The sequence below is a fragment of the Chlamydotis macqueenii genome, chromosome Z (assembly GCF_036417535.1).
Source record: "Chlamydotis macqueenii isolate bChlMac1 chromosome Z, bChlMac1.mat, whole genome shotgun sequence".
Lineage (NCBI taxonomy): Eukaryota > Metazoa > Chordata > Aves > Otidiformes > Otididae > Chlamydotis > Chlamydotis macqueenii.
Window position 1 is genome coordinate 265,069 of NC_141593.1, and position 25,653 is coordinate 290,721.

The following is a 25,653-nucleotide window of genomic DNA, read 5'->3' on the forward strand; positions in this document are numbered from 1 at the left end:
CAGCATTTTTCTAAGGTGTCTTTTCTCCTGCTCCTTCTTTCCAGCCCAAGCAGGAACCAGCGGAGTGACCTCGGAGGTTTTTACGACGACACAAAATGGCAGAGCCCTGCTCAGGCCTAGAATTTTACTGAGCGTGTAAATACTAGATTTTGAAGGAAACCATCATTCAGCGACTCCAAGGAAATAACTGCAGGTCAAAAATATTTTTTTCCCTGATAGAAACTCAAAGCAGGCAGCTTTCCCATGTCCATGTGCATTAAACAACCTCTCCGTTTTCACTCTGGACGGAGCCTGTGATGGCCAAGCGCACGGCCACGGTACTTCAACGCCCACGGGTGAACATGAATTTTGGCATCATCCTAAACCAAAGTTAAACTTTTAACTTCTCATCAGTAGAAGCCTCATAAAAAAAAAAAAATACCGCTGTATACGTCTCAAGCAAAAATCCAAATCTACTCTGACCGAAACCATCACTCTGCGTACGTCATATGGCAACGGGAGATTTTTCCAACCGTTAGAAATTTAGATTCACGTTAGATACAACCGCATGGGGTACTGGAAATGGCTGTCTTCAATCCCTCACCACGCTGTGCAAAAGTTTAAAAAAAAAAAAATCAATTTTTTTTTTTTGTGATTTAGAAAAATCACTGATTTTTTTTTTTATATCCTGAAAGTTATTTTTTAGTCATAATCTAGATGTGAAGTTCACTATTTGGGCATGTATTTGTTTGTTGCTTTTTTTTTTCCCCCTAATTTTCCTGATAGGACTCTTGGCTAGATCGAAGCCACAGACGTAAAATTAAAATAGGAAAAAAAAAATACAATATAAAGATACTGCGCGCTTTTAGTATATACGGCCTGTAGCAACGCGGCCTCCTCCCAGAGTACAGGAAAAGATTTAAATGTTTATTTATTTCCAAAGATACGCAGAAATCATGTTGTCTTGAGCATGGAAAATAAAATCTCGGCATTTAGCCCGGCATTTTGGCTTCGGGTCGGAGACAGAGCGCTATCTGCTCCCTTGCCCATTCCTCCTGACCTTGTCCTTCTCCTTCCCTCGTCTTTTTATTGTTTCTCTCCGCGATACCCAGGAACATATAGCTCTACTAATCAGTGTCATAGCTCATTAATTTGCTTTATTGGTCCCTGGGTAAACCTCTCGCGCTCGCGTTCAGAAGCTACCGAGTCTTTATCGTTAAGAAATAACCGCCCAGAGCTCCTGCTCTGCGTGTTGCCTGTTGAGTGGCTTAACAGCATCTCTAAATTTCTCTTAAATGAAAAGGTGGCCCAAACATCTATCACCTTGAATTGGTTTAATCCAATTCCATAACGACTCCGTCCAGTTTCGCCACCGTCGCCTTTGAGACTTTATCCGTGCTCAGCACCGAGGTCGTCAGAGGTGGACGATACCCTCAACGCGCCACGGAAAAAAAAAATAATTATCGTACGATTCAAAATAAATAGCTCTTCGCTCCGGCGTGATGCGCTTTGAAGAGCGCAATTCCAACGCTTTCTTGATGACGACACATCTCCCAGCAGGATTAGCTTAAGGGATATTTTCTAGAGGAACGCTTTTGGTCTCAGAAACGCGTCTAATTAAAAGCGAGAAGCAGAAAGTATCGATCTACAAGCTATCAACAAATTTTCTCCTTTTAAAGGTTAAGCTCAACGCTTGCAGCTATCCCTTCTTGTAAGTTATGGATTTAAAGGTTAAAGAGCTCTTTCTCTGTGGTCTTCTCCATAAGTAACATATCTAAAGGTTACGCACATTGTTTCTAGAGGACGCATCTCTAAACAGCGGCGACAGTCATTTTGATTTTCCTTTTTTGATTCTTTTAAACCACTCATACAATATCAATTCCTTCACGAGGAACCCCATCTCCGCTTCCAGCTCACAGCTTATTTTTCCACAGCCACAAAACAAGTTTATCGGAGAGCTTCGGTCTCCACACTGCTTTACAAACATCAGCTAATGAAATAAATCACTCATTTTTTTTTTCCAAACACCACGTTAAAATCCAGCTTAGCCATCCCATGGTTCCCCCATCCTCGCCCTGAAACGCCAGACAGAAATATCACAGAGCTAGCCCAAGTACACGCTTCAACTTATTCCTTGGCTGTCATTGGTGGAAGGTGTTTTTTGGCGAACGGTTCTGAATCATAGAATGTTAAGGTTGGAGGAGACCTCCAAGATCACCAAGTCCAACCATCAACCCAACACCACCATGCCTGCTAAACAGAATCACAGAATCTTAAGGTTGGGAGAAACCTCCAAGATCACCAAGCCCAACCGTCAACCCAACATCACCACGGCCACTAAACCATGCCCTGCAGTGCCACGTCTCCACGTTCTTTGACCACCTCCAGTGAATACGCATTTTATTTCACTACCGGCTCTATCACCTCATTTTTTTTCCCCCCAAATACCTCCACCACCAGAACGACTGTTTCATTACGTGTGTCTCACCAATTAGTAACTTCGTTAGTATTTCTTATTTGGAAAAAAACCTCTCAGCTCTCAGTCTTTCTGTCTGTAAAACGGGATAATTGCTCTTACCGGCAGGCCGGACAACTGCTGTCCTTCGGGTCCAGGATGAGCTTCTCCTACCAGTCCGTAGGCGTGAAAGGCACTGAGCACCTGACACGCCTGGAGACGACAGATGGATCGGCGCTTTGGGATCCTCACCTGCGGGGCTGGAGGGCGGTGTGACGGGAGACCGCTCCTCTAACCCGGGCCGGATCCTTGCACGCCCCGCTGCTTTTTTAGACACTTTTAAACTTCATTGGCAAGATAAGGGATAATTATACAATAGGATGAGAACAGAATTAAAATTAAATTAGAAACCGAATATTTTAAGTGGGAAGGGATCTACAATGATTATCTAGCCCAACGGCCTGACCATTTCAGGGCTGATCAAAAGTTAAAGTACGTTATTTAGGGCATTGCCCAAACGCTTCTTCCACTCTGGTGAGACCCCACCTGCAGCGCTGCGTCCAGCTCTGGAGCCCCCAACAGCAGAAGGACGTGGAGCTGCTGGAGAGGGTCCAGAGGAGGCCACGCAGATGCTGAGAGGGCTGGAGCAGCTCTGCTGTGAGGCCGGGCTGAGAGAGCTGGGGCTGTTCAGCCTGGAGAAGAGGAGGCTCCGGGGAGAGCTGAGAGCGGCTCCCAGTGCCCAAAGGGGGCTGCAGGAAAGGTGGGGAGAGAATCTTCAGCAGGGCCTGCTGGGACAGGACGAGGGGTGATGGTTTCAAAATAGAGGGAGGGAGATTCAGACTGGATATCAGGAAAAAAATTTTTACGCTGAGGGTGGTGGAACACTGGCCCAGTTTTCCCAGAGAGGCGGTGGATGCCCCATCCCTGGAAACATTCCAGGCCAGGTTGGCCGGGGCTCTGAGCAACCTGATGTGGTTGGAGATGGCCCTGCTCCTTGCAGGGGGTTGGACTGGATGGCCTTTGAAGGTCCCTTCCAACCCTAATATTCTATGATTCTAAACATGGGGCATCACCCACCTTTCCAGAAAGCCCGTTCCAGGGTTTGGCCACCCTCTCGTTAAAGAAACGCTTCCGAATGTCCAGTCCAAGCACCATAAATAATGCTAATTTGGGTGAAAAATACCTCCCACCCCAACCAGATGTTTCACACACGATAAAAGACGCTCAGAAGGAGACATCGCACCTAGTTCAAGCAGCCCGTCCAGCCTTCAAAAGAACCATTCGCTCTTGACATTGCTTCCTCATGAAGGGCCCAACCCATCCTCCTCCTCCTCCAGCGAGGCGGCGGCACGACACGAGGATGACGTACGGCTGCGCGCCAACTCCTCTGAAGGTTCAGGGTGCGTTTAGAGCCGGTTTTAATGCGCATTTAGCAGCGGAGCAATTTGAAGCAGCTGAGCTAAACGCAATCTGACAGGACGCTTGATCTCGTTGGCTGCGCTGGATGGCGTCCGTGCAAAGCAGCCTCCAGACCCAGATGCCAAGCAACAAAAAACATGGTAACATCTGGCTCCTGCACGCCTCACGTCTGTCACAGAGCACCCCGAGGCGAGGCTCCTTGTGTCTGTATCCTTCTCAACAGCAGAAATCAACGTGCGGATAAAAATCAGAGGGGGAGGAGGAGAAGCTTCATAACATTTAACCTTAAAAACGGTGAAGGCTTTGTTCCACAGACTGTCAACGAATCAGAGAATGGATTGGGTTGGAAGGGACCTTCAAAGGTCACCTAGTCCAACCCCCCTGAAAGGAGCAGGGACATCTCCAACCAGATCAGGAGCTGACAGTTTAGTGATGACTTCAATTTGGAGACTGCTAAATATTTTCCAGTTGAGTGGTAGACCTACGTGTGAACGATGTAAAGCTCCCGACAAGAAGCTTTCCTTTAGGTCCCAGCAACAGATCCTCTCTGGCCACAGACCGACAAATATGGGTTACCGTAAAATTACAGAATCAGAGAACCTTTAAGGTTGGAAGAAACCTCCCAAGATCTTCAAGTCCAACCGTCAACCCAACACCACCATGGCCACTAAGCCATGTCCTGCAGTGCCGCATCTACAGGTTCTTTGAACACCTCCAGGGATGGTGACTCCACCACTGCCCTGGGCAGCCTGTTCCAGGCCTGACCACTCTTCCAGTAAAGAATTTTTTTCCAAATATCCAAGCTAAACCTCCTCTGCTGCAACTTCAGGCCATTTCCTCTCATCCTGCCACAAGTTATTTGGGAGAAGAGACCAACACCCACCTCCCTACACCCTCTTTCAGACAGCTGTAGAGAGTGATGAGGTCTCCCCTCAACCTCCTCTTCTCTAGACTATGCCTCATGGGTGAGCACCTATGAGAGCAGAAAGCCAGACAGAATCATGGAATGGTTCGGGTTGGAAAGGACTTCAAAGGCCACCCAGTCCACCCCCCCTGCAAGGAGCAGGGACATCTCCAACCAGATCAGGTTGCTCAGAGCCTCATCCAACCTGGCCTGGAATGTTTCCAGGGATGGGGCATCCACCACCTCTCTGGGCAACCTGGGCCAGTGTTCTACTGCTGCCTAGCTTCAAGCCAGCCAGCTGTGACTAAACCCCCCAGGCCATTGGACACGGACTTGATGAGCTGCTCTACCAACGGCAGCGATTCGCCCTGCTCTTCTCCCCAGCGAAGTCACAGCCTCGTGTTTAACTCACTCAATAATTCCGCAAGCATTACTCAGCAAAACGAGCGTGAAGGTGGTTTTTTTTAGGGACCGATAAAAACACACGCACACAAGAATTAGTAAGATGTATTAAAAAAATCACGGAAATTAAAGAGACGCCGATATTGAAAGAAAGGAAGTGAAGAAGCAAACAAATAGATAATTACCCATAAGCTGTTGACTTCGCACTGATTCTCGAAAAGGACGGAAGAAACAAGCTCAAAGGAAGAAAAAAAAAATAGAAGTATCCTCCAATAAAAAGACAAAAGGAGCTTTCCAGCTCATGGCCCCCAGCTACAGCGACAGCCGGGCTGTCGCAGACATCGCGCTCCAGCTCAAAAGAGCTCAGATCTGCCAGATCTCCCCCAAAATTAGAATATCTTTTTTTTTGTTGTTGTTGTTCCCACAGCTACTATCTCCTCCTTCTCTTCAATTTAAGAGGTTAAGGCTTAAAAAAAAAAAAAAAGTTAATGTTTCAAAAGAGAAAACTTTTAATAATTCATAGAATCATGGAATCACAGAATGGTTTGGGTGGGAAGGGACCTTCAAAGGCCACCCAGTCCAACCCCCCTGCCAGGAGCAGGGACATCTCCAACCACATCAGGTTGCTCAGAGCCCCGGCAACCTGGCCTGGAACGTTTTCAGGGATGGGGTATTAGTTTAGCTTAGAACGGCACGTCTTTTTTTTTGTTTGTTTTGTGTTCTAAAAGCCTGCTATAAAAATATTTCCCCTTTTTGACCTCCTCTGCCAACCAAAACTGGGCGTTTGCCACGTCGTTTCTGCCAGAAGGAGAAGCTGTTGATGAAGATGTTTCTCGGACAAAACTCCAAGCGTCGTACACGTTGGGGGTTGGCCTGGATGACCTTTGAAAGTCCCTTCCAATCCAAACCATTCCATGATTCTATGTCCTTTTCCTTAAGCAGAAGAGGACATTTTCAAACAAAAGAAGTCAGAAATAAATCTCTTACAAGCAACCCTACGCCTTTTGCCGACTTCTGCCACCGAATTCCCCGCTCGCTTGTCTCAGCCGCTTCTGCGTTGCGTTTTTACGGCGAAATCCCTTTCAGGCAGGCAACCGTGTTTCTGTCACGGTCCTCGCCGGGAGCAATTCTGATCCGACCGAGGTCTCCAGTCGGAGAACGCCATCAATATTAAGCAATAATCATGATAACAGCCATTCGTATCAAGCGCCTTCCATTTGCTCGGCCATCTCCCTTACGTTATTAAATTAAAAGATCTGCCACCGCCAAAGAAAAATGGCATAAAGGGAGAAATCTTAGTAAATTAGAGATTAAAATTTTAAACAATTCTGGGAACTGCCAACGCCAGCATTTGGGCTCTCCTGTGCGCCACTCAAACCCAGTTAGCACGCTAGGATGATTATTTAGTCATTTGTTTTGATTTAATCAGTTTGTGAATTTTCAGCGTTTAATCTAATTAATCCCGACTGCTGCCAAGACGGAAGAAAAGCAAGAACACCATAAAAAATGGACTGCAGAAGTACAGCATTCGGGGTTTCTGAAGCCGTTGACAAGAGTTGGAGACGGCAATACAGCTCTTGACGACATGAGGAGTTGCGTCTCGACCACCAACGGCACGGGAATTGTGCTGCAGAAGAACGGGCAAAAGGATTTTGGGGCATGGTCTTTGAAGTTGAATCTTCTGCTTGAAAAATTTTTTATTCCTTCAGATTTAGCGAGTCCACTTCACTTCTGTATTTGTTGTTCCAAATTACCTGGATGCAAATATTCCAATTCTGTTCAAGTTTATCAAGATTTGCTGGCAGACCCAGGTATCTGTACTTTCCTACGTTCACGTTACCTGTAGGACACGGCCCCAAAGATCTCCAGATGGTTCCACACCTCCCTTTCTCTCTAAGACGCCCATTTCACACATACACCCTTAAAATATCTTTTCTACACAGTTATTACGTCACACATGGTGCAAACTGGAGAGCTTAGAAAGTGGTGCTCTGCACTGCGAGAGGGATGCTTCAGAAGGTCTCAGATCTCCAGCTGAATCACAAGATGGGTTGGTTTGGAAGAGACCTTCAAAGCCCACCCAGTCCAACCCCCCTGCAAGGAGCAGGGACATCTCCAACCTGATCAGGTTGCTCAGAGCCCCGGCCAACCTGGCCTGGAATGTTTCCAGGGATGGGGCATCCACCACCTCTCTGGGCAACCTGGGCCAGTGTTCCACCACCCTCAGCGTAAAGAATTTCTTCCCGCAGGAGGATTGGACTGGATGACCTTTGAAGGTCCCTTCCAACCCAAACCATTCTATGATCTTTGTCCAACACAGCACTTGCATCTACAAATTAACATCTCATCAAGTTTTCCAATATTTAGTGCTCCGCGGTGAGGAACGCTCCGACGACGGCGGGCACGGGCGAGATTTACACCCAACCCATCCTCTCTTACCCCATCCGTACAAACTATCTCCATCCGCAAGCACCGACAACGCATCTTAGTGGAGGAACATCTGCACGCCACCCCACAAAGCGTCGCACGCCGTGGCTTGTTTTCTGGTTTCCAAGCACTTCAAATGGAAACGATCGCCGCGAAAGGTCACAAAACGCGATCAACTGCTCTGTGACGTTTTACCTTTGAGAATCGGCGAGGAGAAGTAAACACAAGGGTTTGGAACGAGATGTGCCAAGACACCGATGCCCTTTGGGCACTACGTGTTCGAGGAATTTCGAAGTAACTGGAGCTGGGTGCATTCAGTAAATAAAAATAAATCAGAAGATACCTTTGACGGCAGGAAAACGAGCAGCGGAAGAGAAAGATCAAACTGACAGAGTACTCGGTGTTCTCAGCACATCAGAGATTATAGAAACGTTCCTCAAATTGCAGTTTATCCTCGTCAGTGAGCGTGGGGCTCCTACTCCGGGAGCCGTGCAAACTGAAATTTTCAAAGATCCAAGGGGACGCCCTGACACGACGCTACGGGTGGGGTTTTTTGCGCCTTTCTCTCACGCTCCGAAGTGGGAGCTTTCCCAGTTACAGAATAAACACTTAGGTAGTTCCAGTAAATAGAAGGAACGAATAAAAAGAAAAAAAAAATCTAAAAAAAAATTCAGAATATATTCAGAAATAGCACACAACAAGTAGTAAGCATGATTAACACCTACTATGGACAATCTTTTATTATGAAATAATACCAGCTACTCCACCAGCGGTTCGTTAGGCTTTTTTAAGAAGGAAATTACTGGATTTAAGAGAAAAAATATACCTTTCAGAAGACAAATATATTTGTCGGAACAAGCAAGATGACAACAGACCTACCTGCACGTCGTGCGTGTAACCCACCAAGAAAATATTTCTCTCCCCCACCTCTTTCCCCCCAGGAACAGCTCTGCTTCTCGTTATTCCTCCGTCTAATCAAAGCGCGGCTACGTTTATCGCAGATGTTAATCTGCAATCAGGGAACGCTTTCTCCTCGTTCGCCTAAGTTTAAATGACACGACTGTTGTTGAAGCCCTCCCGGAAAAAAAATCACTGCTTCTCTTCTAAAATATTTTTGAGGTGTTTCAGTTCTTCCTCTAACCCGGACAAGTGAAGGGAACCTTGTTGGGGGTCAATTTGGTCTCTTTATGTACAAAAAAGCTACACAGAGTAGAAATATCTACATACTACCCATGACCGTTGGCCGTGAGGTGCCGAAAACATCGCGGACTTACCCTAGAGTTCACCACTTCCAAGGAGACGTTCTGTGGCATCGCGCTGGGCACTGAACGGGAAGAAAAAGAAAAAGAGATGGGAGATATTGCCGTTAGCGTCCGAGAATAGGTTACGTCAAACGTTTATCTCGTTGGAAATAAGAGCGCAGCGTTTACACCTCGTTTATAATCTGATCGCGACCGTGCCGCTCATCCAGGTGGCACTTCAGAGGTCCCCCGGGGAGAGGAAAAAACAAATGCATCTGTTCATTTCTTCCCATTTTTGAGAGACCTATTAGCAAACCCTTTAAACAGCCCGTCAGCAGGCTCCCTGCCACGAGACCAACTACTTGAATTCAGTTATTTGTTCTTTCCGCTTGGCCGGAAAGAAATAAGAACGTCCCGGAATATATCCGGCTTTCTTTTTTATCCGAGCGCGTTTCAGAACATATATTATATACAGCTAGAGCAGCCTGGTTTTATACAACTCAACTTCGTTAGATCCAATCTGATAATTACACTTTAATTCTTAAATGGGACTAACAGCTTTTCAACACCCGGTCTTACAAAGACGCCCCACGAGGCATGGCCGAGACGGTCTGGCACCCACAGCCTTAAATAAAACAAATGCTTCTAACTCAAGGGAGTTGTTTGGTTTTTTTTTTCCCCCCACATTTTTATATGATATTCACAAGAACACTACGGCAAAATCATTCCCGTCGCAGTTGTCCACGTGTTCGAATCAATTCAGCAAAGATCTACAATAATGACCCAAGACCTGAAACATCTCGGAGAGCAAATAAATTGATTTTATTTCAACAACCGTACTGTTAAGAAGTGCTTGTATTATTACCCACTGTTATCTGAAGGAGAAAGGACTTACGGCTGTAGAGAATAATTTAATAGGCAAAGAGCTACGAGCTGGAATCCATCTATGCTAGAAATCAAACATATCTTTCTTCTCACCTTCTCCAGCCTTCATTGAAAATTGCTGTCTAGGAGTGTGGGACGCACATCACCAAGCGAAATACAGGCAGAAATTTTTCTAAAAATCGCTACTTCTGGCCAAAATCTTCACCAGAATGAACTGGTGAGGTGGTGTTCTGGTTCTGGCTAGGATGGAGTTAACATTCACCCATACTGGGAGAGGTGAACAAAATGGTGGCTGTTGTCTATATTGTCTCTGTGTATTGTCTCTATATAGTCTATATCGTCTCTATATAGTCTATATTGTCTCAATATAGTCTATATTGTCCATAAAAGCCGCCAGATGCGGCAGATGGAGACGATCAGAGCGGCCCGGCCTAAGAGGCAGGCTGCATCTACTGCGAGGAGTCACCTCTGACCTTAACATCTACGAATCTCTACGTAACCCAAGGGGCAGTAACATTAAAAATATTAATAAAATACTAAAGGAAAGGACATCAGCAAGTTGCATAAATGCTACTTCCCCCAGATTATTTCGCACAGCGCTGGTCACACAGGCCCTCCGCCGGCCTCTGTCTGGTCACGTCTACGCTCAATAAACAAATCCCCAAAGCGCAGCACTTCGCAGAATCCTCGGCTGTTCAAGGATTTAGGTCGGTCAGAGCTAAGTCGTTTGTCAGCGCTAATAGGGAAAGGGTACTTTAAACACAGGCCGCAAAAGTAACAGCGGCTGAAAAGGAAGGTCTCACTGGCAGCAAAGGCCTACGGTAATATCGTTGTCCTTCATGAAGGCTCTGTGGATCATAAAAAAGGAAAAAAAAATGGGATTTGAATCAAAATAACCTGAAAACTTAAGACTGTCTGGAGGCAGCAGTACAGCCGAGTGAGTGACAAGGAATACAGAAACTCTTCCTCAGCCTGGGGATCCCAAGCGCCACAGATTCGCTGTTGGAAACGATCCAGAGCCCAAGTCAGCTGGGAGTTTCCAGAAAAGGCAGCTGAGTCTCCAGAACCACTTTTGGTTATCCTGCCATGGCTTGATTTGAAGATATGAGTTCAAGGAACATCCCAAACGAACATGAAATCACGTGTCTGAACCACCCAGACCCGCCCCTCCATCGGAGCGGGCGGCCTAGGCCGAGGGCCTCAGCCCTGCTCTCAGGCCAAACATTTTGCTGTTCAGCCTCTTTTATATCTCTCCAGACCAGCAGCTTTACAAACTCGTGGGCTTCTCTAGCGCAGGGACTGGGTTTTTTTTTTATTTGTTTCCACACCGCCCACGACAGCGCAAAGCTGATCCAAGGCGTTGCCGCTGCAACGGTACGCGAAACATTTCATCTCCCGTAATACAGAGGAGACGTCTCCGCTCACGCTCCCCTCATTTTGTAAAACAGCTGGCAGAAAACTGCCTCTGCGACGTGCTCGGTACTGAAAGGAAAAAGAAAAGCGAGATAGTTTTGGATGTTTCTGAATAAGTCGGATCTGGCAAACGGCGGTATCTCCCAGAATAGTTGAATTTTTGGAGAATATTTGCTCCTCTTTTCTCCCCCCTCTCTCATGAGCGGCGGAGGCCCATCGTGACGTTTAGCCATTGCCACCTTAAAACTTTCTGTCTCATTATTGACTCTCAAGTTTTATTGCTACTACAAATTATTCCTCTCTCAGACAAACTTCTCTCTAATTTTCTTTTTTTTTTTTTCCCCCTACTATTTGTTTGTCTTTCTATTATTTTGATTATTTCTCTTTGGTGAACGCTTGTCATATCTCCCAGTTTTGTTGCACGCATGACCATAATGGATGCGCTCTTCCTTTTTTTTTCCTTCCAGAGCTTCCATCAAAACGAGAAATAAATCCAGATCTGACCCAGCATCCAACTCGATCGGGTGTTTCATTGCAGCCTGTGCCTTCCCCCGTGGCTCTCACGGCTGACGTACACCAAAAAAAAAATGTTTTGCATCAGGAAATTCGTGCGTAATTCTTGCAAGGAAAGAGAAGGAGGAAGGAAACGGCCCAGTACTTCTTCCAAACAAAGATGGAGTGCGTAATTTTGGGGGGAATCCACGATACCAAGAGGTTGGGCTACCAGGGTGGCACAATAAGAGACTCTGTCCCTAGAAGTGTTGCGGCCACGACATCCTTCACCTCCGGAAAATCCACGCTTGCGGCTCCGAGCGACGGGCTCCGCTCACGCTCCCGTCAACGTCCTCGCAAGCCGTTCCTCAACCCGCTCTCGGCTCTCCTGCGAACGCAGGAACAGCTGCCGGCAGCTGAAAAACCTCATCGGCTGTGTCCTGTGTCAATCTGAACATCCATCTTCAATTTTTACTCAAAAAAAAAGAGCATTTTTATTGTAATTATGGATATAAATTATATTTAAATCAAGGGCTCGGGAAGCATGAAGTAAGACCATCTGCCAATCGCTGGGATTAAACGCATTTTGATAAATTCACGAGCGTGATAGCTCACCGCGTTTCTGAAACGGCGCGCAGCTTGGCCAAATATTTTCTGAGCTGTATTTTAAACTAAAAATCAAGCGTTAAAGATGCAGTACGCTCCTTGATCTGGTGAAGGGCCTACAGGTCCTTGAGCTGGAGACGCCAGACTAAATTCTTTTTATTGGGGTGCATTTCTCAGACTAGGACTACATCCCACAGCTTCATGGAAAATTTCTGCCTACAGACCTGCAGGAACTAATAGTACAAGGGGTTTTTTTTTAATTTTTAATTATTTTTTTTTTTGTAACTACGTACCGTATCGTACGCTATCCAGCAAAGGCCTGGCGTAGAAAAAAATAACCAGCTCAAGCACATGCAGGCTCTCAAGAGGAAGGTAGACTTGAAAATGATCTTGCCAGTTTACGAGAGGAAAGACGGACCAATCTTCAAGACTTCTCTCCCATTTTTTGACGTTTACTTCTGCTTCAAACCAGCTTTCAGAAAAGCACTGAGGGAGCTGTGGCCCTCGGAGAGAATCCCGGCTCCTTCCTCCGGGTTTGGCCACCAACGCGAAAATAAATCACCGGAGAGCTCAGAGACTGAGATGCAAAGGGAGTTGGTCATGACAAGCAAAACTCTCCTTCTTACGGTTTTGTCCGGTGGCAAAAGCACTGGGAAGGAGCTGGGGAAGGCGGCCAAGCTCCCAACCCTCCAGCAGCGGCTCTCCCTTGACCGATGACGCTGCTAAACCTCAATTTAAGCTGGAGGATGGGTTGCAATCCCCATCTTGGATGGGGCACCATCAAGGAAGAAATTGTAGAAGAGTTTGGGTGCTCTTTTCCTCCGTTCCCTCCTTTCTTTCTCGGGATAGCTGGGACCGCGGCCACCTTCGTCCAGGCGCGGCCAAAGCCAGGCTCTCGCTGCGGCCCGTTGGACGCTCTTCTTCGTGCCCAACCAACTTCAGGCAGACGGAGGATGAAAAAAATTATCCTAAAAGGATTTTCTCTTTCACACCTGCTCCAAAAAAAAAAAACCAAATGAAGGCTGGGAAAGTTGCAGCCAGATCTTTCCAGATCCCCAAAACGAGGGAACCTACGTGCACTCCCGTCTTCTGGAACGGTCTCCCGCAAACCTTCTCGTTAGCCGTGATTTTTGTTCCCAGACAGGTGAAGCGTTCCAAACGCTCGCAGCGGATAATTTTCAGGCTCATGAATAACAAGCTCTCCCTTTCTCACTTACAGTGACATTTCAAACCAAAGTGGAGCACGGGGCCGCAGCTCGACGCTTCGCAGCGTGAATTAAATCTACATACATTATGCAAAATATTCATTTGCACTTGTTTTCCCTTTTGTTTGTATAATTATAAGCGCGAAGTAATTTATTCCGCCAAGATCCAGCCTGTATTACAAGGGAAAACTGATTTTGCTGGGTAGACACAAATAATGCTTGAAAAAAAAAAATATTGCGGAGGTGTCCAACGTACGAGAAGAGCACCAACCGAGCCGGGGGTCTCGTGGATGAGTCCTGTCGAAGACGCAGCCTGGAATAACGGCGATTAAACTGGGGTTCGGCGGCTCCCTCGCCCAGGGTTCGTTAAAAAAACGCAAGATCTTCTCCAGTGGACAGTACCTCCCTTGTGCCGATTTGCTCCAAGATCTACACAACTTGTTGTAGAACACCGGCCCGGGTTGCCCAGAGAGACGGTGGATGCTCCATCCCTGGAAACATTCCAGGCCAGGTTGGATGAGGCTCTGAGCAACCTGATGTGGTTGGAGATGTCCCTGGTCCTTGCAGGGGGTTGGACTGGGTGAGCTTTGAAGGTCCCTTCCAACCCAAACCATTCCATGATTCTAACTTCCACCAACCTTGCCCAGAAATTGATATTTTTCGTTGATCAGGTGTAGCGTTCAGAAGCAACTGGGTTACCAGACAGAAAATTGCCGTTTTTCAGCTCTTGAAAATGCCAAATTTCAGCTATTTTGGGTAGAATTCATCAACTTTGTAATAAAAATTAGATAAATATTTGTAAATATAAAGGGATAAATCTCAGTCATCCTGCTTCTCCATTGGATTTTTTTTCTTCTCCAGCACCAATCTACAGCATGCAAAGGGACAACTGCGAAATTTTTACGTGACTCGAGGTGCACGCCGGGCGCTGTTTCCAAATGTGCTTGTTAGGACAGGTTATCTACTATACTTCCACGAGGAAAGAGTTTTTCCATCATTTTTTACAGGTTTTACACTTTTCTACCCCAAATGACACCCATGAAGTTATTCCTGTTTTGGCCCGGCGCGCGGATCAAGCTCAGCGACTTCAAGAAGAAGCAGGCGTGCGCGCGGCCGCTTTGTGATATCGGACACAACCAAGTGCTTCTGAATGCAAAAACGAAACTTCAATTTATCTCCCGGAGCTTGCGAGCCACAGGAGCGTGGCACGAGGGCGGGGAAAGGCTGCCGGCGCGGCCGCTGCGATGAGCGGAGATCGGAGCCCTGGCACGTTTGGTACCCCGGTGTTTAAAGCACAGGGAAAATCCAGCGCTCAGATGCAGCTGGAATAAAGTAACGGAAAAGTTGGAAGAAAAAGTCATAGAATTACAGAATGGTTTGGGTGGGAAGGGACCTTCAAAACCCACCCAGTCCAACCCCCCTGCCAGGAGCAGGGACATCTCCAACCAGATCAGGTTGCTCACAGCCCAGGCCAACCTGGCCTGGAATGTTTCCAGGGATGGGGCACCCACCACCTCTCTGGGCAACCTGGGCCAGTGCTCCACCACCCTCAGTGTAAAAAATTTCTTCCTGATGTCCAGTCTGAATCTGCCTTCTATTTTGAAACCACGACCCCTCGTCCTGTCCCAGCAGGCCCTGCTGAAGAGTCTCTCCCCACCTTCCCTGCAGCCCCCTTTGGGCACTGGGAGCCGCTCTCAGCTCTCCCCGGAGCCTCCTCTTCTCCAGGCTGAACAGCCCCAGCTCTCTCAGCCCGGCCTCACAGCAGAGCTGCTCCAGCCCTCTCAGCATCTGCGTGGCCTCCTCTGGACCCTCTCCAGCAGCTCCACATCGTTCTGATGTTGGGGGCTCCAGAGCTGGACGCAGCGCTGCAGGTGGGGTCTCACCAGAGCGGAGCAGAGGGGCGGAATCCCCTCCCTTGATGACCTGCTGCCCACGCTCCTCTTGATGCAGCCCAGGATGCAAGCTGGATGACTGGGACCAGTAAACCGCAGCCCTGCCCACCCCAGAACCCCTCCATCCCCACTCACCATCCGACAGCGTGGTGACCGTCACGTCCTCGGTGGAGACGCCGGGGCCGTAGCGGTTGTAGGCGAGGAAGCGCAGGGTGTACTCGGTGAACTTCTTCAGCCCCTCCAGCCGGTAGGAGAGCCCGTCCACCTCCACGTTCTAAGCACACAGAGATGATAAAGCAAAGAGAAACGTTGACAGCCACGCCGAGGGATGAGCGGATTAGAGAAATTAGATTTCACTCTTTGAAAAGTGGAGCTAAATCCTTATTTACGTTGCTAGAAAAGGCAATTTGGAACAAGAGCGGCTTGTCACTGCTCGGGACTTGACATCTGCCCGCAGCGCCTCGGAGTTGTGTTAAGTTACTCAGGGCGCAAGAGAAAAAGGGAATTTTTTTGGTTAAGCCAGCTGCTGCCACTCAACTTTGCTTGATTTGCTCTTTTTTCACCAGTCTGTGCATCGTAAAACCTCTCACCCTGAGCCTCCACAGCGCCCTGAAGACCTGCAGATGCCTACACTGAACATCTCCTCCTGGTAGAGAGAGCGGAGCCGCTCCCCGTTGCCGCTCACCTGCTCTCTTCCGGTCGCCGTCTCCGTACAGAAGATCCTGTAGCCCTGAACGGGGCCGTTCGCGTAGGCGGGGGGATCCCAGGAGACGAGAATCGAGGTAGGTGAGGTAGACACGACCCGGAGGTTTTCCACCGGCCCAGGAACTTGCACTACACAAAAAAAAAAGGAAAAGGACGGCGTGAAAACCCTGCTCGCCCATCGCTGCACCCCGGTCCTTGACGCGTGGCATGACCCACCTCCCAGAGACGCCTAAAACAGCGCCGTACACCTCAGAAACTCCAGGAAAAAAATACAAAAAGGATGAAAAACCCATGGAAAACACACTGTGGAAAACCTGTGGCAGATAGCGTGTCTCAAAAGAACGCCTGGCCAAGCGAGAACCTCGGGATGAGACGTTGGATAAGGACAACTGCACGTAACAATTGCGTGAAGAGCAGGCCACGAATCGTGAAGTATGTCCAGAAATGTGGAGATGTGGAGGTGGTCAGAAACCACAGCCCTTGAGTGGGGATAAAAGGCCTCTTGGGACAAATCCTCACTGCGATGGCCCACTGAGAGGTTTGGACCGCCAGAACGCCTGTGCGACCGCCGAACCACCAGAAGATTTGGACGCCCGGGACACCTACGCGATTGTCCACCACTGAAGAAAAACACCAACGCCATCGTCCACCGCCAAAGCCAAACACCAACGTGATCGTCCACCACTGAAGAACACCGATGTGATCGCCCACCGACATCAACGCGATCATCCACCACTGAAAAAAACCACCGACGCCGTCGTCCACCACCAAAGCCAAACACCAACGTGATCGTTCACCAAAGCACCGAGAGACTTGGACCCCCAGGACGCCGCGGATCCACGGTGGTGACAATTCTTGCAACTCTGTCCCAAGTTCTCACTCTGTCCTATCGCTGCTTTTGATATCAAAAGCTCTTTTGGATATACGGCATTTCACCTCGTCTGTGTCTTAATCCCGCTCGAGGAGATCGAATCTGCAGCGAGAGGTTGGTCCAGCCGCCCCTAGCCTCTCAGACTTGTCTGAGGTTATCTAGAAGGCAAGGAGGCCTTCCTCTCATCCGAAACCGGATCGTAACAGGACTTCATCTTAAAACTGGGAAACAACAAGCATAAATATCTACTGCACGCAATAAATGCATTTACCTTGAGGCAGGAGGAAATCTGAGACGCGTAAATCCCATCACCCAAGACCAGTTCGAGCGAAGGACTGCAGTGAGAAGAGCCGTTAGAGAAGGCCGCAGGCAAACGCCGACGCACCGCCCGACGCGACCAAAGCCATCTCATGCACACGTTAACTGCGAGCGTAAAGCTGCTTCCTAGGCAAGCGCCGCGTGTTTGCGTCCCATCTCGGTACCTACCAGCTCGGCGCTGTTGCAACTCTTTGCGTAAAGCCTCGTGGGACTGGGTTGATCTCAGAGTTGACCTGCTCCAAGCAAGGGTTGGACCAAAGACCTCACATCATCTGCAAACCCTGATTTGCCCTTCAAAGTTAGGCCTCAATAATATCAGCTCCAGTATTATGATGGAGCCCCATAGAATCCTAGAATGGTTTGGGTTGGAAGGGACCACAAAGGCCACCCAGTCCAACCCCCCTGCCAGGAGCAGGGACATCTCCAACCACATCAGGTTGCTCACAGCCCCGGCCAACCTGGCCTGGAATGTTTCCAGGGATGGGGCACCCACCACCTCTCTGGGCAACCTGGGCCAGTGTCCCACCACCCTCAGCGTAAAAAATTTCTTCCTAATATCTAATCTGAACTCGAGCAAGACTGGAAGGCAAAAAAACCCCAAAACTGGGGCAAAAATGGAAAGATCAAGCAGAAGGTTAGATGTGAACATCTTCAAAACCTTTCATTTTCAATGGGGAGCCTGCTGCGGTGTAAAACGAACTCGCGAGCTCCCGCGCAACCGGCGGAGAACGGAATAACAGCTCCTAGAAGGCGCTCGCCGCGACGTTACCTCCCCGTTCCGAGGCCTTTTCGTGCTCGTAGGAAATCTTTGAGTCTGCCAATCCGCACGGCGAGCAGCCCTTGCGCTCCGCGCATCCGTCTCTCTCCCGTAGAGCTCTACGATAGAGTTTTGGCCATCGGCGAAAGGCGCCCAGGCACGTCATCAACAAACCGCAGCCAGCCTTTGCTCACGGGTAATTTCGGGTTGAGACGCAGCGTAGATACATTTAAAATGTTTTTATTTCCTTCGCCCGGCTTTCCTTTTCATTCCGTTTCAATATTTCCGACGGGCGCTTTAATGTGCTTAAGGTCTCGGTATTTTCAGCGCACACAAAGCATTTAATAATCTCTCCTGATCCCTTCTGTCAAATAATAATCTGGGGAAAATTGGCATTAAGTATTAAATCTTCTCCTCAATTCTTCTTTTTCTAAATAGCAGAGAGGCCCTGGAACTGCTTTATATTCCATTAAAACAAGACATTAAATCATGTTTTCTTCTAAAGTCGGTCTTTTACAACTAAGAGCATCCTTTCTCTGAGAGAAAAAAAAAGGATAAAAGAAAGAGGGCAGGCAGACGATTGACGCGTTTACTTTGACCGCAGCTCCACAGAATGCTTCAATACATTCCAAAAAACCATCGTTCCTCTAAAAACGCCCTCCCGCTCCCGTAAAAGATCGGTTCAACGCATCAGACCGTTCCGTAAAAACGAGCTACAACAACGGCTCGCCAAGAGTTTGCTGATGCTCTCAGGTTTGGGGTAATTTGGTGGAATGACTCCTACTCAGTAGCTGGTCCAAAGCTGGAAATGGTCGAATGTTTTGCTTTTTTTTTTTTCTTTCTTAGAATTAAATACCGGTGTTCCTAACACATTCACGGTGGAATTATTGGCGGAGAATGGATCATTCATAACGGAGAATGGATGGAGAGCAGCCCTGAGGAGAAGGACTTGGGGGTGATGGTGGATGAGAAGCTCAACATGAGCCGGCAATGCGCCCTTGCGGCCCAGAAGGCCAACCGCATCCTGGGCTGCATCAAGAGGAGCGTGGGCAGCAGGGCGAGGGAGGGGATTCTGCTCCTCTGCCCCGCTCTGGTGAGACCCCCCTGCAGCGCTGCGTCCAGCTCTGGAGCCCCCAACAGCAGAAGGACGTGGAGCTGCTGGAGAAGGTCCAGAGGAGGCCACGCAGATGCTGAGAGGGCTGGAGCAGCTCTGCTGTGAGGCCGGGCTGAGAGAGCTGGGGCTGTTCAGCCTGGAGAAGAGGAGGCTCCGGGGAGACCTGAGAGCGGCCTCCCAGTGCCCAAAGCGGGCTGCAGGGAAGGTGGGGAGAGACTCTTCAGCAGGGCCTGGTGTGACAGGACGAGGGGTGATGGTTTCAAAACAGAGGGAGGTAGATTCAGATTAGACATTAGGAAGAAATTTTTTACACTGAGGGTGGTGGAGCGCTGGCCCAGGTTGCCCAGAGAGGCGGTGGATGCCCCATCCCTGGAAACATTCCAGGCCAGGTTGGCCGGGGCTCTGAGCAACCTGATGTGGTTGGAGATGTCCCTGCTCCTGGCAGGGGGGTTGGGCTGGGTGGGCTTTGAAGGTCCCTTCCAACCCAAACCACTCTGTGACTCTATGAAAACAGGCACGTAGGCAACCATGTCAAAAATTGCTTGGCAACTGCCTAAACGTGGTCAGTATCTCTCTCAAACCTGACATCTTTATAAGTTTCTGAAGCTCTGCTTTTTGCACCCTGAGCCACGCTGCCTGCACCGGTGGGAATCCGGCTCATACCAAAGCCTCACTGGAGGCCAGGGAGAGGAGCACCCAAACATCACGAGCGCTCCTCTGGTGGCTAAAGACTTCAGTTACAGAATCATGGAATGGTTTGGGTTGGAAGGGACCTTCAAAGGTCATCTAGTCCAACCTCCCTGCAAGGAGCTATCCCAAAGACCTTTGCCTTAAGCTCTATCACAAGACACTGACCTTCTATTGATGGGCTCCACCCTTGGCCTCTAAGGTGCGTTGATGCAGAATTTCGCACAGCAACCTTTGGACAAGAAAGTAGACTCCTCAAGACCACCTTGAAGTCAAATGCCCAAGCACGAGGTGAAAGGATCACGGCCCTACTTGTTATCTCTCTTCTTCTGGTCCCAGGGGTCTTGACTTTTGCTGTTTGTAAACAACCAACCTCCCACCTGATGGCCAAGATGCTCTTGCACCAAGTGCATCATTCAAGGCATTCACGCTCCAAAACCTGTGAGGTAGAAGAGAGCATTCAACCTTCCCAGGAGAAACCGCGCACCACCACCAAGCTTTCCTCCGGAAAACAAAACCACTTATCCCAACTCAATTTTTTTTAAGGAACACGCCTGTTAATTCTGAGTTCAACTTCCTTGGTCTGGAGACCAAGGAGCTGGAGGGTCTGGAGACCAAGGTGACCAAGTCTCCATGGCGAAATCCGCTTTTTAAAAATATTTTTCACAGCGACGCATTCTTCTCTGCAACGAGACGCAACGATTAAAACGTCCTTGTTATTACATTTCACTTTGCGTTTCAACAGCTGGTTCTCTGCCGATCGCCGCTGAAAACATTTCCAACATCAAACATTTATGAAGCTGCTTGCAGTTCTTGATAATAGAGCGCGTGCTTTGATTGCGCCTTTGATTTTTTTTTTTTCTCCCCCCTCTCACTTCTTTCTCTGTAGTTAACAGCTTTAACGATATTTCATTAAAATCCGCTTCCGCGCTGCACGGAAAGATGCCGTTTCGGAGAGGCTGCAGGCAGCGTAATTATTAACGCGGCAAAACCAGCTTCTTCACGCCGGACACGCTCCGAGACATGACAGCCGTTTGGCAGGATCGCCTCGGATGCCACCAGTGGCGTTGGAGGCAGCTTTTGGAAGTAGCCGTCACTGATGTCTTCACAGAGTCTTCTGGTTTCCATTGGTTGGCCCTTTAATTCTTCACGTGGTGCCCAGGTGCGCACCACCAATGGAAGCATGGATCTAATATTCTTCGATTTGTCAAGGAACATGGGGCAGGGGTGGTACCATCAAGAGATGCGATGGAGGTGGCTCGGCTCCGAACTCTGCAGCTCCTAGGAGCTGCTGTCACCGGAGGAGGTTTCAAAACTCAGAGAATCATAGAATCTTAAGGTTGGAAGAGACCTCCAAGATCATCAAGTCCAACCATCAACCCAACACCACCACGCCCACTAAACAGAATCATGGAATCTTAAGGTTGGAAGAGACCTCCAAGATCATCAAGTCCAACTGTCAACCTACACGCCTACCTAAATAGAATCACAGAACCTTAAGGTTGGAAGAGACTCGTCCTCCTCCACCCTCCTGCCGTGTGTGGCAGAGGCTCAGAGGAAGGACGGGGAGCTCAGGGGACCGGTGCATCTCCAGGGACCCCGAATGCTCCAGTTGGGCACAATATCACAACACAAACTCTAGAAAGTCTGGACCAAGAGGCAGGTGAGAGTAGGATGTTGTGTTGTCATAGAATCCCAGAACGGTTTGGGTTGGAAGGGACCTTCAAAGCCCACCCAGCCCAACCCCCCTGCAAGGAGCAGGGACATCTCCAACCAGATCAGGTTGCTCACAGCCCCGGCCAACCTGGCCTGGAATGTTTCCAGGGATGGGGCATCCACCACCTCTCCGGGCAACCTGGGCCAGTGTTCTACTGGGCCAGACGATCCTTGTAGGTCCCTTCCGGTTGAAAACACTCTATTCTATTCTTGCCAAATAAACCCTTGGCCAGAAATGGTTAAACCAGTGGCAGCAGAAGCAGCTCAACACCTACATGGGCAATTAATTAAGAAAGAACCTCTTAAAAATATCTTCAGTAGCCAGCATTCTCACTCCCGCGCTTGTTTTGCCCGACTTTCAAACATTTCGGCGTATTTCTAGGCATCGAACCGCCGCAACCAACCCGTTAGCCCCGCCGCTAAACTCAGAATATTATTTCCAACCCTCTCCTACGAGGATTTTTACACCGTGGCAGGAAAGCCACAGGGTTGCGGCCGGAGGAAGAAGCCGTCCAGTCGAACAATAAGGACAACGCTGAAATAATGCCGTCAACAAAGACACAGCCGGCAGTCGGTGAGAGAAACTCGTTTCCAAAACCAGCTTTTGTGACAAAATCCATCTGCTTCTGAGCGTCCCATCGCGCCCTCCATTTGTTTGAGGGCTGAAGAGTGGAAGGAAGAACCGTTCTGAACGGAAGAGCGTTTGCAACGGCCGGAGGTCCTGCTCGGCGCTTACGTGAAATGATAGCACCCGCAGGAACCACAAAGCAACTCCCGTCGCCTTCGACGGGGACGCAAAATTGAACCTTTTCTTTTGAGAAACAGCGCGATCCTGGCTCTGACTTCCAGAGGGAGCCTGCATAAATAATTTAATGCTTTTAGGGCTTCAATTTCCTTCCCGTCAAATGGCATAATCACACATCTCCTACTCATTCTTTATCTCCCCGATTTATACCGCAAGATTGCTGGGGTGGGAAGAAAGGTCCAGATAAAACAAAGATGAATGCGCGTCAAACGGAACCCAGACAGGATTTTAATTCCCACATCCGAAGCCGGTTTTGAAATGCTGGGCAGCAGCCCAATCCGTAAAGCATCTTCTCTTTGACCTTCTCCTCCTCATGGCGCTGTGCTACTGCTCCTGCAGAAGACCAGAGCGCTTGCGGCTGAGCACCTCGTACCCGCTGACCCCCGATGAGGCTAGTCCGGTGACCCCAGCACCCCGGTTCCTGATGGGAGCCGAGCAGGATGCCTAAGCAAACACCTCTGTGACAAAGTGATGGGCTTTGATATCCCAGAGACAACCGAGTGGAGTGCCCCCAACATCAAAAGGACGCGGAGCTGTTGGAGAAGGTCCAGAGGAGGCCACGCGGATGCTGAGAGGGCTGGAGCAGCTCTGCTGTGAGGCCAGGCTGAGAGAGCTGGGGCTGTTCAGCCTGGAGAAGAGGAGGCTCCGGGGAGACCTGAGAGCAGCTCCCAGTGCCCAAAGGGGGCTGCAGGAAAGATGGGGAGAAACTCTTCAGCAGGGCCTGGTGTGACAGGATGAAGGGTAATGACTTTGGACTAGGGTGGTGGAACACCGGCCCAGGTTTCCCAGAGAGGCGGTGGATGCCCCATCCCTGGAAACATTCCAGGCCAGGTTGGCCGGGGCTGTGAGCAACCTGATGTGGTTGGAGATGTCCCTGCTCCTGGCAGGGGGGTTGGACTGGGTGGGCTTTGAAGGTCCCTTCCCACCCAAACCATCTGTGATTCTACAAAAGTGACACGCAAGTGCTCTTGTCCAGAGAAAGACCAGACAGCGCCAAGGCCACCTGCCAAACCTGGCTGGTGAAACACCGCCCTGTGTCTCACCACCAGCGAACGGAAAGGACTGCCGCGCCGCCCCAGGACCGCGGCACCAAAATACTCCCTTGAAGGGGGAAAGGCTGAAGGAAACGGTGCAAAAGAGCTTCCAACCACAACGTATTTCATAGCGGCGAGGCCACATCTCCGTCATCGTCAACCGCCTCTCAGCGCTCACCCAGCCCCCAAGCTGCCGTGTCCCCTGCACGCAGGGTGCCGGGGTGGGTCCACTCCTGGTTGAGGAGGACCAGGCATGGCCACCGCGCTTCCGCGTTACCGTTCACATCAAGGACCTAGACACATGGAGATTTCATGCCAATGGTGCACGAATTGGCTTCTAGCCAACGAAGCTTATCGTTTAGAAAAAAACAACGAGCAGGTGACAACGGAAAATCCCTCTTCTCATCCGGAGCGCATGGAATATTTTCGCTGAAGCGGATAATTTCTAGTAAACGTGGTCTTCACAGACATCAAAACGGTTTGAGAAAACCAGCGACCATTTTCGCTTAGCAAGAAAAATGAAGCAAATTAATTCCATAACGCCGTAACGGCGTTTTCAAACCGAAATCTTTCTTCTCTGAATAATTTTTTTTAAATTACTTCTGCTGATTTTCGCATAAGCCTTGCGAAAGTTTTACACGCCGGACAACAGAAGTAAAAATTTTGATTAATTAAAGCAGAAAATTGAAAGCAATCAAGAATTGTTTTCACTCTACTTCAACGTATAAGAGACTCCATCACAATTTCTTGTGAGCCCCAACCCTCTGGTCCTTGTCCTCCTCTTGCCGTCCTCAACCTCTATTTAACGAGTCCAACGCAAATAGTTGAAGGAAGAAGTAGGCATGAAGAGAAATTTAATTTTTTTTTTAAAATTTCTTTTCAAGAAGGCAAAATGGAGGAGTCTTGGAAGACATTCTTTCTCCTTTAGTAATTAGAAGGAACATAACACGCGAGCCTGGCGCCGATTCTCCGTGTGTTGGACGTGCCAACAATTCTGCCCTACACGTGAAGCCACGGAGATACCTACTCACAGCTGCAATGGGAAGGATTCCGTGTGCACCTCCGATACAACACGTCCTCCTCATCTACTGAGGTTCTTCTTCTGCGCAACAGAGGACGCCGAGACTTCAGAAGGTCTCACAAAGGGGATGCAAAGGATTTGAATTCATTTTTCATGACAATATTTCATATGGCAATGCAATCTTCTCACGAGACAGACGCAAACGAGGCGGAAGAGCCCATCGGGGGGGAAAGAAAAATCAACCAAACAAAACCTCCCAGAGATTTTGACCGCGTTATTTCCGTTAATTAAGACGAACGATGAAGAGCAAGCAATCCGGGGTTCTTTAGACTGAACCCAAGGCAATTTGAAAGTGAAAAATTTTACTCTACAGGCTTGATTTGTTTTTCAGTTTAACTTTTAGTCTACTAAGGTGGTAACAAATTCTCCGACTATTAAGAAGCCGAGTCCGCCCTCTTAACTCGCAGAAAAGAAGGGCTTGCATGTCGTCTTCAAAGGATGAAGATGAGGTGGTCTTTAATCTCAATTATCAACGCTTGCCATGAGGAAACGGCTGAGACTCCCCACATGACAAAGCCAATTTTGACTTTATTTGAAATTCAACTTGATGTAAACCCAAAAACCCAGGGGAAGAGAAGACAAAATTCATACCACAGACGCGTTCAAGGGATCTGAGTTCATCTTTCCCATTGCGCTCTTGTGTAACGGACGCCGGGGCAGACGCACGACCCAGACCGCTGCTGGGGCCACCGTCAGCGTCCTACTGACCACGCTAGAGCAAGACCTTGACCTGCTCCTGCAGCAACCTCCTGCAAAGCGAAGCACCTTCCAAGAGCTGAGACTGAAGCAACTCTTCTCTTTCAGGAAAAAGACAAAAAAAATAAAAGCGGATGGAAAGCCGAAACGTCGAGATGGGAAAAACAGACATCGCCATCTTTTTCTTTAGAGCTGCCCAACTTTGAGAAAGGAAAATACGTTTCATTAGAATTCAACGCAATAGAAAACCTCGCCCCCCCGCCCGCCAACGCTACACCTAAATTACTCATAAAATTAAAGAACCATGTAGGAATGGCATAGTGTTACCCCAGGGTGTATTTTACGGAGCCGTTATGGAAGAACACACGCAAACGAGGAGGATATTAACGACCCCGCAAGAACACATTTTTCAGCGCTGCTTCGCCCTCCCCTCGAACGCCGAGGAAAATTCACTACGGAGGAACTACACCGGAGACGCCAAAGCTTCTGCCTCCCCTAGCTCTTTCACATATTAAGAAATATATTAAATATAGAAAAATATGGAAATTT

At 48.7% G+C, this 25,653-nt stretch overlaps 1 protein-coding gene across 2 annotated transcripts in view; it reads right to left on the reverse strand.

The window, feature by feature from the left end:
• LOC147596216 (netrin receptor DCC) overlaps positions 1–25,653 on the reverse strand; it is a 356,938-nt gene that overhangs the window by 93,871 nt on the left and 237,414 nt on the right. For both annotated transcript variants that reach the window (XM_086770507.1, XM_086770506.1), the window contains exons 10-12: positions 16,006–16,154; positions 15,456–15,594; positions 8,861–8,910 (exon numbers count right to left, since the gene is read on the reverse strand). In XM_086770507.1, coding sequence (XP_086626633.1) covers positions 8,861–8,910; positions 15,456–15,594; positions 16,006–16,154 — 338 coding nt within the window. The remainder of the gene's footprint in view (positions 1–8,860; positions 8,911–15,455; positions 15,595–16,005; positions 16,155–25,653) is intronic.